Here is a 14,608-nt window from a genome sequence, read left to right as displayed (position 1 = left end):
ACCAACCTTTAAAAATTGTAATCCTTTCAAAACAATTATTTTCTAATTTCTAGTCAGTGGTGATTGGGAGTGCTTGGATCTTCTCATCAACGCAGGGGCTGATCCTTCCACTCCAGATATCCACGGGGCTTATCCTGTGCACTACGCCGCCCAGATGTGTGGCCCAAACAGTGAGATGGGGAACGATGTGAGGGTAGGCCTCATGGTGCTCAAGAAATTGCTGTCCAAAGGTGTGGATGTCGCCGTAGTCGATCGCGATGGTCGGCCTCCTTTGCTTTGGGCAGCCAGCGGAGGTAAGTTGTTGGCAAGTTGTTTTATTATTTAAGACATTCATTCAATGTCTGTTATTTAAAAATGGTATATATAGCAATCCATTTCAATAGTTTTAGCATGGATTTTTGTTCTTAAATATTCTGAATCAATTATATGGAATATTGTTCCATGATTTTTAATGACTTGATGATTTGATGTCACCTTCTAAACTGGCTTATATATATAAGGCATAAAAAAATCTACATAAAGAGGAGTTATTTTTTTATTTAAATAAAACAATTTAATTACCTAGTAAATAATACTAATGTTGAATTTTTAACAACAAAAAGGAGCTTACCTCTAAATAATAAATACATACATATACTTAAGTTTTAATTTTTGTTCAGTTTTTGTGTTTTCGATTTTATATCTAAAAAAAAAATTATCTTTTTTCGTCTTTTAATTTATTATAAATTTTTATTTTTGAGACTACTCATCAGTCATATCAGAAATTTGCAATTTTTTAAAAAAAATATTGTATTATTTTTTTTATCAAAACCAAATTAATGCATGAACAAATATTTCTAAAACTTTTTACACTCACATTTAATTTTGCCCATTTTTTAATGCTCACTTATTTTTCTAATAACGAAGATTGGATTGCAAGTTCAAATTTTCTTAGGGTTACATGTACATATTCTTAAAGTAGAATTCGTTCATATATTTCGAGATATTCTTCTGTTTCTGCTGTTTTAATTACTGTTTCATATTTTTCTATTAATATTATACATTTTCATGTTTCTTTATTTATTTCAAAAATATACCTAAAATAACATTTATAAATTTTGCTATGCTGTGTTTCACAACTTTAAAAATGCTCTAACAGCCATGATATAATCTGACTCTGATGGGTTAGCTGCTGAAGTGAAATTGTGTGATACCAGACGAATCTATTTTATAACTTAAGGAACATCAAACGTTCATATTTATTACAATGTTATTATTACTCAGCAATTAACTCTTCATTTCATACTTACCTCTCTATCAGCAACTGCACACATCTGTCAAAGGTTTAAGGCCAGCCTATCAACTCGTCAGATTCAGATTATATTAATAATGTGTTGTCATAAAATGCCAGAAAAAAACTTTAGAGATTTCAAAGCGTAGATTAAAAATTTTAATCAAAGTGTAAGTAAATTGAAGTAAACAAGATCTACATTAAATGCTCAACAAATACTGCACACATCAGCAATTAAATAGTTCTTATAAAATAGAATGTTGATTACAAAAAGAAATTGCACTTAAATTCATAATCAAGTGATGTACAGTGAAATACGCCTCAAAAGTTTTGATTTGAAATCCGGTTTGTAGCTTGCAGAAGCAAAATAGGGGGAAAGTAAGTATTTCGAATAAAACAATATACTATTAAATGAAAGATGACATGCATGCTTATGTTTATCATGAAAACGCCTTTTGAATTAATTGCGCTATGTATAATTATGTGTTTTATTGTTGAAAGCACTGATTATAATTAAATAATAATTGAAGTAGTTAACGAAAACTATGTAATGTTTTACTGAATAGCTTTTCTTTTTATTTATTTATTGACTTCGCGGTCTTTTCTTGTAGCCTTTCATATCATTTTAAAATTAGCTGAATTCGTCTTTAAGCTGTAGAATTTTGGAGAAAAAAAATCCACTAAATTCTACTCAAACAGTAAAAGAACTATTAAAAAATCTTTTGTAACAAAACTGTTAGAACTACTGCAAGTCAATTAATTTTCTTTAAAAGAAATATGCTCAAAATATTATTGATTTAAAATTCAATGTCAATTATTCCTTCAGATTTCAAAACTTTTTGTTTCTATAATTAGCAGAAGACACTTTCTTAAACTTGCATTTTAATAAATATTAGGAAAGTCTGATCTAGTTTAAAAGAATTTGGGGAAAAATGTAAAATAAAATATAACATTGAGGCTAAGATAATCTTTTAAAACAAAACTTTTTGATTATTCCATGAAATGAGTTACGGATTGTAAGCTAATTTCACTTAATAATATTTAATTATATTGTTTAATACTTTATATTCTCATATTTTCTTCTCTTTATATATATGTTACTATTTATTTCAATATTTTGTGATTGTTACTGTTAGAATTGTCTTTCTATACATATTACTATGTAAAAGTACTTTATATTATGAATTTTACTTATTTATTTCTGTAGTTTAGACCTCCAAGTATGCTTTGCTACTTAGTAGATAAGCTTTGCAATTCCTAAGAAACAGAATAAAATATAAATTGAGCAGTTTTAGTTCTGAGTTTTGTTTTCAATCAAGTTATTTTCTTCCAGCAAGTAAAAGGTGTTGATTTTATTCATATACCTTATCGTATGTTATCCAACTATTCTAACATATATACAAATATAGATGTCCATTCTAATCGTAGCTCAATATACATTTTTTAAATCATTAGAGATAGGCATATACTTCGAACTAAAAAATAGTTTAAAAGACATAAATATTTTATTTGATACTGTTTAAATTAATTAATACACTGCTGAAAAAAATTATGGAAACTAATTTTTTATATCTATTTCACTGTTCCTATTAGTCATATATAGTAAAATATTTTTGACACGTTAATATTTTGAATAAAAAAAATTCTGACCATCGCTTCCTTGAGATGTCCATTGATTTTCGAATCTTCCTCAAAATGGCTATTGAAATGGTCTAAAATAAGATAACAAATGCATTATTACTTAGTCCCGTTTAGTCGCAGAATAGTGGAATTTTTTTTATTTAAAGTGTTTTATTAAATTAGTTTTCACAGAATATTTTACTTAATATGATTCATAAGACCATAGACTTATACAAAACTTTAGATTTCTTAATTTTTTTTATCCATTAATATATTTATTGACTCACACGACATAAAATATTTAAAGTATATTTTTGAACTATAAATTTATTATTTCTAACAATTTAGAAGTTAGCTATTGGGACTAGATGAGAGTGGATATTGTGTCAATGAAACAAGAATCGTTAAAAAGACATTAAAACTCTCTCTCTCTTTTTTTTTTCTAATTCAATCTTCGAAATTCTTTCTTTTTCTAATTTAATCATTGAAATTCTTCCCTTCTGTAACTTAATAAATCAATTATCTATCAAATAAATAAACAACTGAGAACACTTCTCAATGGAAAAATAAGTTTTTATATCTATGATGTTGTGGCATCTTATATTTTTCGTAGACATTTATAAAAGGATTTTGAGATTTCTATATTTTTCCGGTCTTAAAATTGTATATATATAAATATATTTGTTATGCTTTTAAATCCCAAGAATTTAGAGTATTTTACTAACATATTAATTCTAGAAATTGTATTTCTCTGCGGTTAAATTTATAATAATGCTTTTTTGCATTAGGAAGGTTTTACAATTATTGGAATTTAAAAATAATCTTTATACGTATGAATTTTTTCGAATATTATAATGCGTTATTCTATTAAAAAAGCGCGGGGTAAACCTATGACGATAAAATTTCACAAATATTTGTTTGAGAGTTGAGTTAATGCTAGGGTATAGCAAAATCATAATTTACAAAACTAGCCTTAAAATATATTTTATGGATGAAATTTCTTACTAAGAAATGTTTATCTAGTGAAAAGGTTTAAAATATGTTAATGACATATAGGTTTGAAACTCGTTAGTCGATAATTTGAAAAACATTTTAAAAGTTATTTTTAATGTCTTAGATAAAACATTCTTTATAAAATAAAAATTCTTCTTTTATAGTACCTTTATAATGGTTTGCAAATTTAATGGGGGTAAATTATTGTACAGTACAAATAAGAAATTACAAGAAATAAATTGTTATTATCTAAATTAACATACATTAAAATATATCATAAGTAAAATGAACAGATTTTAACCCCCAATACACCACTGGTGTCTTTAGGGCGACATTGGGTTGCATGCATAGTTTAGATTTAAAACATATATAGTTCTTTTTTTTTTGTTTATGATCACGATGCAATCACTTTGATTAGTAACCTTGATTTCAGTAAGATCTGTTTATATTGTTTAGATAAAAAAATTGAATTATATATGTTTTAAGTTTAAAGTATGCATACAATCCTATGTCGCTGTAGCAGTAACAATGAAATACTAAAAGTTAAATTTCATTAGAGTTGCCAGATGCATAAAATAAATTTAGTTATTCTCAATTCCATCGACTGCTATGAAGTTCAAACGATAAATTTAAAAAATTAATGGTGAAAAAATCGTCTGCCACTTTTTCTTTAAAACACAAAATACAAAATATTTTAAAATAAAAAATGGTAAAAACCTATTTGAATGAAGTTCTTACCAATGATCGCAAATTTCTTCGGATAAGAACTGTGAGTAGTCTCATCTTTTTTATTTCGGGCCCGCATGTGATTGTAATTTATATTGTCTTATATGATTGAAGAGACCAGAGCTAGTAAAACGTACTGTCCTTCAGGAAGCAGCGATGCTATCCTGGCCCTTGTGAAAGCGGGAGCGGATGTCAATGCTGTGGACCGAGATGGACTAACAGGTAAGATCTGATCATGTTTTTTTTTTTTTAATTCTCAAGCAGCACAATAGAAATTTAGAACTTCGTAAGTGATGAATGCGTCTTAAAATTGCAAAGCTTCGATAATAAAAGAATAATTTTTTGTTATTTATCATATAGTTCATTCATTTTTGTAAGTTCATTTTAATAAGCTCTTCTAAAAATATTTTTTAAAGTTTGTCTATAAATATGTTAATCTAGTCTTTTTTTTCCAAAAATAAGAAATTAATATAAAAGTTGCGAATTATCTTTATATGAATGCAATCAAATTTTCTTTTTGTGTATTTAAATGTAAATACGTGTTTACTTAATAGCCTTGTTTTGCCTTGATTTTTAAAGCTCTGTTTTAAAGATATCTTTAAAACTTTAAAGGGGAAATTTCATAATGGTTACTTTTTGATAAATGAATCTATTTTTTAATAAATTCAGGAATGCATTTTTTTTAAAAAAGTGAAATGAAATTCTTGTTTGATTTATGCTACGAAATAATTTATTAAGCTACGTATTTTTGATACTCTATATCTGCAGAAATCTAAATTTGTTTGAAATTTCGTCGATGTCATTTATCTATAATCTAATGAATACGATATTAGAATGAAAAGTGGCACAATGCTGTTTAATATCATAGTACTAACATTAAATGTGCTTACAACATTTATTTTTAAAATCAGAAATTAATTTCTCTCTAAAGGTGATGAGAAGATGAAGAAATGAGAAATCTATAATTGTTGAAAACTTTATATTTGGCGATACTTTGAACTTGGATATATCGTGTCCGCGGTCCAATTTCACAATAATGGCTCAAAGTTTTTACCACTTATTCTTACGGACATTTCAGAGTTGGCGCATAGATTGGCGGAGCTGTTAGTAGCGATTTGCAGTGACTACGGAGATACATGTGTCGAAATTCTGTTCCACACGATACAATTCCACATCTTCCAAAGAATTTGTGCGTCTCATTCTTGTCCACCTTCCATCATTTCTCTTACTGCAGAATATCCAATTTACACAAGTTTCACTGCAAATTAATTTACTGATCATGCGACATAAGTTTGTATAAGACTTATTATTGTATCATAAGACATAAGTATGATGTTGCACATACAATCAATCATGTTATGCTGGTGTCAATTAACCCACTTATAAAGTATAAGACAGGCATATTTCCAAATATATAGATGGAAATTTAAATGTTCGAAAACTGAAATCAAAATATATCGTTATCAAGCAGAATTCTTTAACTTTTTCTATTCATGGTATTCTTTGTGTCATCTTAGCGTTTTTCGCTGTTATTTCTATGTCAAAAGGTCCATACAATCACTACATTAAAAATAAATGAATAATGCTTTACATTTTCTGCTTAATGTCATTAGGAACAGGTGAGAACGTAGAATTCCAATAAAACAGTTAACATTCCCTTTTAAACAAGTGTAACTGACATTACTTTTTCAATATTTTCAGATAAGAACTGAGATGAAATAATGAATAATGACAAAATAACAGGTGTTCTTCAATAACCGCTTTAGTTACTAAGTATAACCGTTGCTGAAAGGTATATTTGCTATTACTTTGTGTATTGATATTGTTGTTTCATATTTTCATGCATAGCTCTCCACTGTGCTGCCAGCCGGGGTCACGTTGATTGTTTAGAAACTTTAATCACTCTGAATGGTGCTGAAGTGGACAAAGTGGATGACAGTGGGTGTTCAGCGTTGTTCTATGCCGTCACTCTGGGACATGCAGACTGCACAAACCTTCTGCTGTCTTTCGGATCGCAAGCCAACAGACAGGACAACAAAGGCAGAACGTAAGACTGAACAGGATTAATAAATCATAATAAATAGTTTGAAAAATTGCAAAAAGTTAGGTTTAATTTCCCAAGTGAGAATAATAAATACATCCTTCTAACTTAAGCCACTCTTCCCACATAGTTTATCTTCTTAAGCTATTCATAGGACTTTTATATTGCTTCTTTTTATCACTTATATTTTAAATTCGGACTCTTCTAGTTCATTTTTCTCTTTGAAAAAAATCAGATAGAAAGTGACCAACATGTGATTAGTAGTTAATGGTTATGCCTATGAAGTACTAAATAGAATTCTAAGTTTTTAAATTACAAAATGTATTTTAAAAACGCATTGGCCTGTTAATACTTTTGATCACTTATTCACAGTCCCGCACACTGTGGGGCATCGAAGGGACAGCTGGAAACCTTGAAAATTCTCAATCAACACAAAGCTAATCTGTGGATGAGGAATGCCAAGGGAGACATGCCTCTTCACGAAGCTGTTCAATCTGGGAGAAAAGGTAAAGCCACACATTGCAAGGCCATTAGCACATTTTCTTAATTAGATCGTTTGGTTTTTTTAATTGATGAAATTCTTTGCCACTGGTTAATGAAAAAGTATGCGAATTCTGTCCCTCCTGTAGATCTGGTGGAGTGGTTGCTGCAACAACATCAGGGCTCAGTAAATGTTTCAAATTCCAATGGACGGACACCTCTCCACATCGCTGCTATAACTAACAATGTAGATATGTGTAAAGTTCTCATGGATTATGGAGCATTCATAAATCCTGTCATGAGAAATTCCAAAGTAATTTTTTTATTTATTTTTTCTTCTATAATAAAATTTTAGATTGCTCTCCGTACAATTTTTCTAACAAAAATGCTATAAAGCTGCAACTAGAAATGCCATTAAGCAAAGTCAGTGAAAGTAATATTGTTAGATTCCTTACATAAAGCAAGAAATATTTATTTAAAAATTGTTGAAAACTAATTAAGTTTTGAACTTTTGCAGATATATTCAGCTTTGTTTTTTGGAATTGCCATACTGTGAAATAAAAAGTCTGCTGATGCTTCAGGCATACTTATTAGCACAAAATATTTGCGATACTTCCATGCTGTTATTCGATATTCTGAATACCAAATCAGATGTCATATGGATATCTATATTGTCGATATCTATATCGATTATAAAGATATAACAGTATTCAATATCAAAAAGATATCGTAGCAATATTGTTGGTATTTTGTGCTAATAGTAATAAGGTAATGTATCTGATTTTTAAAGGAAATTTTCGTTTTATTTCTTTAGAATCAACTCTTAACCCCAATGGATGCTGCTCTCCATCGAGGCCATCGAAGTTGTGCCAAATATCTCAGTCTCCACGGAGCTTTGCCGGCCAGCAAGCTGCTGGAGAAGAGAGAATACGATAGGCAAGAACTTATCTTGTTTTTTCATAAAAATCATCATAATAAAAGAAAGAATAAAAAATTGGAGTAATTTCAACTAAGTCAAGAAACAATGTAATTCAGTAAGAAAGAAATCTCTTCAAAAATATATGAGGTAGTTTTTATCTAAAATGAAAAATCCTGAAATGGAATTTTCCTTTTATGTTAACAAATATTAATCTATTTGCTTACAGCAATTGCAATAAGTTTCTTTTAAATGATTTTTTTACCAATTTTATCATATTTATTCCTTAATCCATATTATGATTCAAGTTTAATGATTTATTGATCCTGTTTTGCAAATATTGTTATTAATGCTGTTAATTATTTGCTTTCGATATTTATTTTAACGAACATAACTATCTACAATAGAACATAATTATACATCATACTACGAACATAATTATCTACGAGATTTTAACATAAATAAACATATAACCTAGGAAAGTCAACTTTATTTAGAGTGCAAAATTTAATTTTTATTTTAAAAATCGTAATTTTTTCATCGTGTGATTTCATTGCTGTTATATAGTTTTAAAAAATTATTTGCTGCTTCATTATGTTAACAAATCGCATTAAAACCAGAAAATTTTCTAACAATCCTGGAAGGTTACTTGATGGTATTCAGGGCAATAAGGTCAATTTTGAGATGCTTAGTAAATTATTTTTAAAACCTGTCCAATTCTGCAGTAAAATCAAAGTACTTATTAATCTGACATTCGTTTTTTTATGTATATATGACAATTCATTTATGATCGAATATATTCCGATTATATAGATTTTTGCAAAACCCTTGTTTTGCTTTTAAAATTGAAATTAGAAAACACATTTATTATGATATCAGGGAAGTAATAATGTGCAGGATATGAATTTTAAAATACAGATAAATTTTTTATTATATACATGAAACTAGAGATTAAAAGAGGAATTTGCACTCAAATCGATGGTAATCAATTGTTTTAATTCATCTTTTCCGTTCAACAATGTACATAAAATTTAAAATTATTAAATTTGCAATTTTACTTGATACCAACTATAAATTGGAATGCCTTTATTTTCTATTAATTTCTCGCTTATTTATTTTGCAAACCTTGTTCTCCATTTGGCTTTGGTTAATTAAAATTATCAGCCATTACGTGATTTTTAAATTTTCATATATATTTACTAAATATTTTATTGCGATCTTTTCATATCTATACAGGTTCGTGGAGAGCACAGTTTCCGAACCCTTAGATTTAAGTCCAAACACTAAGCGGAGCTTAGTCCGCGACACATCAGCACAAACTGAACTGCAGTTCAGAGATGTAGATACACAAGCGCGCGTGGATCAAAAGAGTGCGAGTGCTTTTGCGGATTTGAGCAGAGGCACTACGCCTGCAGACTCGCCTTATGCATCAAGGAAGAACTTTCGATGTTCGGCCATGGAAGGATCTGGCAAGCCAATTATTGCCAAAGTTTATGTTCACACGAAACGTTCGAAGATAAAAAGAACGTCGAGAAAACCGACGGCCTATCGGAGAGACTGCATAGGAGAAAAGGTTTGTAAATAGTTTTTAACTTGTTGCTTTAATCCTATCGGATTTATTTTGATAAAATTAAGTGCGAATCCAAAATGAAAATACAATAGCATAATAAACACTAATAATAACATCAGTAAAATTCATCAGATCAAGAATGCATAAAACTTGCATTTTAATTTTGTCATTAAATGAATCAGATAGGGATATGTCACACTTATAAAAAATTAAATAATACTAGAGGCGAAACATTTTACGCTCCAATGATCATTAATTTATGCAATTATGGCGAGAAAAGTCTGCATGATTTCTTGAAACAAATTTTATGCAGTAATTCATCTTCAAAGCGCACTTCAGAATTTAGTTTTTAAAATGTGGCTAGCCATTACATCAAATGAATAATCTTGGCTTTCAAAATGCATCAAGGACCATTATCCCTATGTGGATGTAAGTTGTCCTTTATAAAAATGAAACAAGTGTTAAATCCGCTTTTGAAACATTGAACGTAGGGCTACAAGATCTCAATATTTATCATAGAAAGGTTCAATCAAACACAAGTGTAGGTATGTGAGCATTTAACATAGTGCACCTCTATCTAAAACTGAAGTTATTTCTGACATGCCTCACTTATTTTCTGAATTTCGACGTAACTTCATCTGGGGTGAGATGGGGAAGTGATATTTCTTTTCAATTTGGAGATAAGGATCTTTGTTGTCACAAAATTTTAATAATTCTTTTAATTATACACATTAAATTTTCTTAAACTATGATTTCTGATCTTAAGTAGTTGTCATGTACATTTGGGGTCTGCAAAAGATCAATACTTCTCTTCAATAATTCTGCAATACTTGCAAATAAACATATTACTTTTTAGAAAGTCAGCTTATTTCAAACGCTTTATTACCACCCCAGCCCCAAAAAAAACCCCGCATTTTTTCTAAATTTCTCTCTTTTATCTTTACTGAATTCAACCTTTGACTGTTTCATTTCGTTTTCATACGCTCATTTGGTGGGGGTGGGGGGGGGATATTTCTTATATGTGTTTAGAAGTATTTTCTACAGTCACATAGGAATGAAAATTTAAAAATACGTTTTGGATACCCTGATTTAATAATGTTAAAGTGCATTTGAGTAAATTATAAAAATACAAAACTATGAAATCAAAAATATAAAATCATCTAAAAAAATGTTTTTCGATAGCAAACAAAGAGATTATAATTGATTAATTCAGCTGCTATATTACACTGGTGTGCAAAACTTAAACAAAAATGTAAATTTTAAGCAGGTAGCCATGAAATTGCATAAAAGGGGTTATTGTGATCAGTACAATGAACACACAATTCAGTAGAAAGGTGATACATATGCAAATGTCAGGAACAAAACATCATAGCGACGTGAATATACGCAAAACGCGTACAGACGGCACGCGCAGGTCAAGACAACAAGGAAAGAAAGAACGGAGACGCAATTAAAGACATTCGCTGCAGGTGCAAGTGAGTTCTTTCGTGAAATATGGCTATAAGAAATCATCTGAACGACTTCAACGTGGAAGAATGATCCGAAAGCTGGAAGGGGGGGGGAGCAGTTTGACCAGTATAGCTGAAGAGTTCGGAATCAATAAAAGTGTCATTTCACGCGCTTGGAAAGCCTTCCAAATCATAGGTACAGTTGTTAGAAAGGTTAGTGGTGGCCGCCTTAGGAAAGCAACTGCAGTAGATGGCTGCTTTATCGTCCTGCAGGTGAAAAGAGCTCGATACCAGTCAGCAAGCGCCACTGCTCAGCAACTGTGTACAGCCTCAGGGCGACAAGTTTCGCGGTTTACTATGGCCAAACACCGTCACAAAGATGTCTATTCGCCCACCGTTCTAAACGCTGCATCCCGTTGAAAATTGGCCATCGGTAGCACCGTTTAGAGTGGTGTAATGAGCACAAAAATTGGACATCTCATCAATGGAGTCATGTCCTCTTTACGGATGAGAGTCGTTTCAGTGCCACAAGATATTCTCAACGCCAGCTGATTTAGAGAGAAGTCGGGACATGGTTTCATCCCAGTAACATCAAGGAAAGAGACCATCTGGAGCTGTGGTCCTGGAGCTGTCGTCGGGGATGCATTATGCTGAACTGGCGGACTGGGCTCCACGTTTTCGGCAGAGGTTCTGTAGATCGTTATTGTAAGGAGGGGATACTTCCCCATGTGCGCTTGTTCCGAGATACTATTGGACCAGATTTCGTTTTATGGATGACAATGCACGGCCACACCAGATTACTGATGCTCAGCAGCTACTGGAAAGTGAAGAGATCACTCGAAGGGATTGGCCAGCATTCTCTCATGATTTAAATCCCATAGAATATGCGTGGGATGCTTTGGGGAGACGCCTTGCGGCACGATTACATCCTCCGGGGAACACTCAACAACTGAAACAGATGCTGATTGAGGAACAGGCACTCTTACCTCAAAAACTGTTGGACAATCTGGTGCTGAGTATGGCGAGACAATGCGAAACAACCATTGTAGTAAGGAGAGGGCATATCCCATATTAAGGAACATCTGCTTATTGTTCTTCCTCTTGGGCAGACACTCATGTGAGTTCAATAAAGCCCTTTTTTTTGTTTGATTCCATGCTATATGCATTGTATTCCTTTTTGCAAAACTATGCTTTCGTCATCGTTTAAGTACAAAATGCTGTATCTCATTTCTGAATGTCATGTCTCTCAGATGATTTCGCATAGAGTTAGGGCAAAAAAAGTACATGTTGCTTAAGTTTTGCGCACCAATATATATATAGTTATATTAAAGCATCACAACAATTTCAAACTTCACTAATTACCTTCATTGAGTACCTGTGAAGACACTTGTTAAAAATGATAACAATGTTAAAGAACTAGGTCCTTGCGAATTACTACTATGAGGGCCTTGTTTTATCCGTATTTAAATTAGAATATTATTTACAACGTTTTATAAAACTATTAATGTTTCTTCCTAGCAAGTTTATAGGATATTATCAAGGTTTTTTTAAGTAATTGTGCGTCAAAAACATGCGTCGTGAGATCCTAATTCTTAAATAATTAAATCAAATGTTTATATTGCTCTTTAAAAAAGCGTGAATTATTTGCATTACAAAAAAAAAAAAAAAAAAAAACCAGAATGCACGATTAAATTTTTTTTAAATATCTATGAAATTCAAAACCAGATGTTACACTAAACGAACTGTATTTTTCTTATATTTTCAGCTACCGCGAAGAACGAGTGTTAATTTTCAATGTCCAAATAACAGGGCTTCCAATAATCAGGGCGATACTGAAACGCCACAACAGACAGATCTGGAAAAAGACGCACCCAGTAGGAAAGCATCCCAACCCACTTTTTTCGAAGAGCCATTTCAGACAGTGCCAGAAGAAATGACACTGGCAGAACATTCCGTAAAAGAAGAAAAACTATCCGAACCAGCTGAAGACAGTGAGCCTCAGTATGATGAAGTTCATCCTGAAGACGAAAAAGAATCAGAGCAAGATAGTCACCTAGAAAACAACAAAAACGAAGACCTCCAAAATGAAAATGAAGATAGGCCTCAACTTCTTAGACGAAGATCATCTGTGAAACCTAGAGAATATGACATCGATGAAGAAGATGGCGGTAATGGTGATGAGGACAAACCTCAGTTTGCTTCCTTAGACCAACGAAGACGATCGACATGGCAAGGTGCAGAATATGATATTAGTGAAGAAGATGCAGAAAATGGTGATGAAGACAAGTCACAATTCCTTCCAATAGATCAAAGACGACGATCGACATTGCGAGGTACAGAATATAATATTAGTGAAGAAGATGTGCAAAATGGCGATGAAGACGAACCTCAACCTCCTACTGAACAAAGACGTCGATCAACTTTGCGAACTACAGAATACGATGCAAGTGAAGAAGATTACCAGAATGGTGAAGAAACTAGACCTCAACATCTATCTGTTGATCAAAGGCGACGATCATCTTTGAAAACGTATGACATTGAGAATCATTCACCCTTATCTAGTATACGAAGTTTGGAATCCACTATTAAAGATTCAGGATTCAGCGACGACGTTGATAGAGGCCCCCAGCCGTTCTCTTCGGAAGATGAAGAGGATGATAGAGGAGGCAATTCTGATTCTGAAGGAAGATATGGCCGAAGAACGAGTAGGAGGCACATAGCCAGGTATATAGTGAGTAGCGGAGCAGCAGAGACATTTCGTTTGGAAGAAGATGACGATGGAGATAAGGTTATTGTAAAGCCTCGTTCTTCTAGTTTGCCTCATTTGAGAAAAAGAGAAGAACATTTGGATACATGTCCAAGACTCTTAAATAGGCCTACTCTCACGAAAGAAGTGCAGAGAAGTTTAAAAAAGTGAGTTTTGTAATATGAGTTCTCATATTTTATAAATATATAAAGCTTGTCCAAGGTTGAGGGTGTTATTATGCCACAGCTTGTTTTGAAAATAACTTCTAGCATTACTTTTTAAATATGAATTTTAAATATAATCCCTTTTAAATAATTTTATTTAATTACACTATTATATACTTGATAAAAATGAATAACTTTTCGTAAAAAAGTATGTATTTTAAAATAAATTATAATCTGCATTATATTGTTTTATCTAGAAACTTTCATTTCAATGCTAAAGTTTATAAAATGAAATCACTTTCCAGGTATCAGATGGAAAGGCGTTTATTTTACGAGCTTCAGGAATTGAAGAGGAAGCAGATTACTTCCAATTTATTGGAAGAGAAGGAAGTTGTTCAGAAAATGGTTGACCGCTTCAGGAATCACGTGCTTTCACCAGACATGACAGATTTTCAAGGACCACTTACATTTCAAGCCTTTGAAAGATACCTTTATGGTAATTTTTCTCCAGCAATCCTTTGTTATTCTACGAAATGCTTCTCTAGTGTTTTAATATAGAATTATATCGTCTTTCTTTTGTATTGATATTAGATCGTCTATTTAAGAGACACTTGAAATTTGCTTGTCTGTGATT

At 31.4% G+C, this 14,608-nt stretch overlaps 1 protein-coding gene across 2 annotated transcripts in view; it reads left to right on the top strand.

The window, feature by feature from the left end:
* LOC129985277 (ankycorbin-like) overlaps positions 1 to 14,608 on the top strand; it is a 93,858-nt gene that overhangs the window by 40,244 nt on the left and 39,006 nt on the right. Inside the window, exons 4-12 of one of the 2 annotated variants that reach the window (XM_056095248.1) lie at positions 54 to 293; positions 4,757 to 4,831; positions 6,458 to 6,656; positions 7,023 to 7,156; positions 7,280 to 7,443; positions 7,945 to 8,066; positions 9,283 to 9,619; positions 12,830 to 13,977; positions 14,280 to 14,470. In XM_056095248.1, the coding sequence (XP_055951223.1) occupies positions 54 to 293; positions 4,757 to 4,831; positions 6,458 to 6,656; positions 7,023 to 7,156; positions 7,280 to 7,443; positions 7,945 to 8,066; positions 9,283 to 9,619; positions 12,830 to 13,977; positions 14,280 to 14,470 (2,610 nt within the window). Of the gene's footprint in view, positions 1 to 53; positions 294 to 4,723; positions 4,832 to 6,457; positions 6,657 to 7,022; positions 7,157 to 7,279; positions 7,444 to 7,944; positions 8,067 to 9,282; positions 9,620 to 12,829; positions 13,978 to 14,279; positions 14,471 to 14,608 lie in introns of both variants that reach the window. The other variant, XM_056095247.1, reaches the window with a different exon arrangement.

The sequence above is a fragment of the Argiope bruennichi genome, chromosome 9 (assembly GCF_947563725.1).
Source record: "Argiope bruennichi chromosome 9, qqArgBrue1.1, whole genome shotgun sequence".
Taxonomy (NCBI): domain Eukaryota; kingdom Metazoa; phylum Arthropoda; class Arachnida; order Araneae; family Araneidae; genus Argiope; species Argiope bruennichi.
The sequence above is the reverse complement of the archived record's forward strand: the minus strand, read 5'-3'. Positions and strand labels throughout refer to the sequence as shown.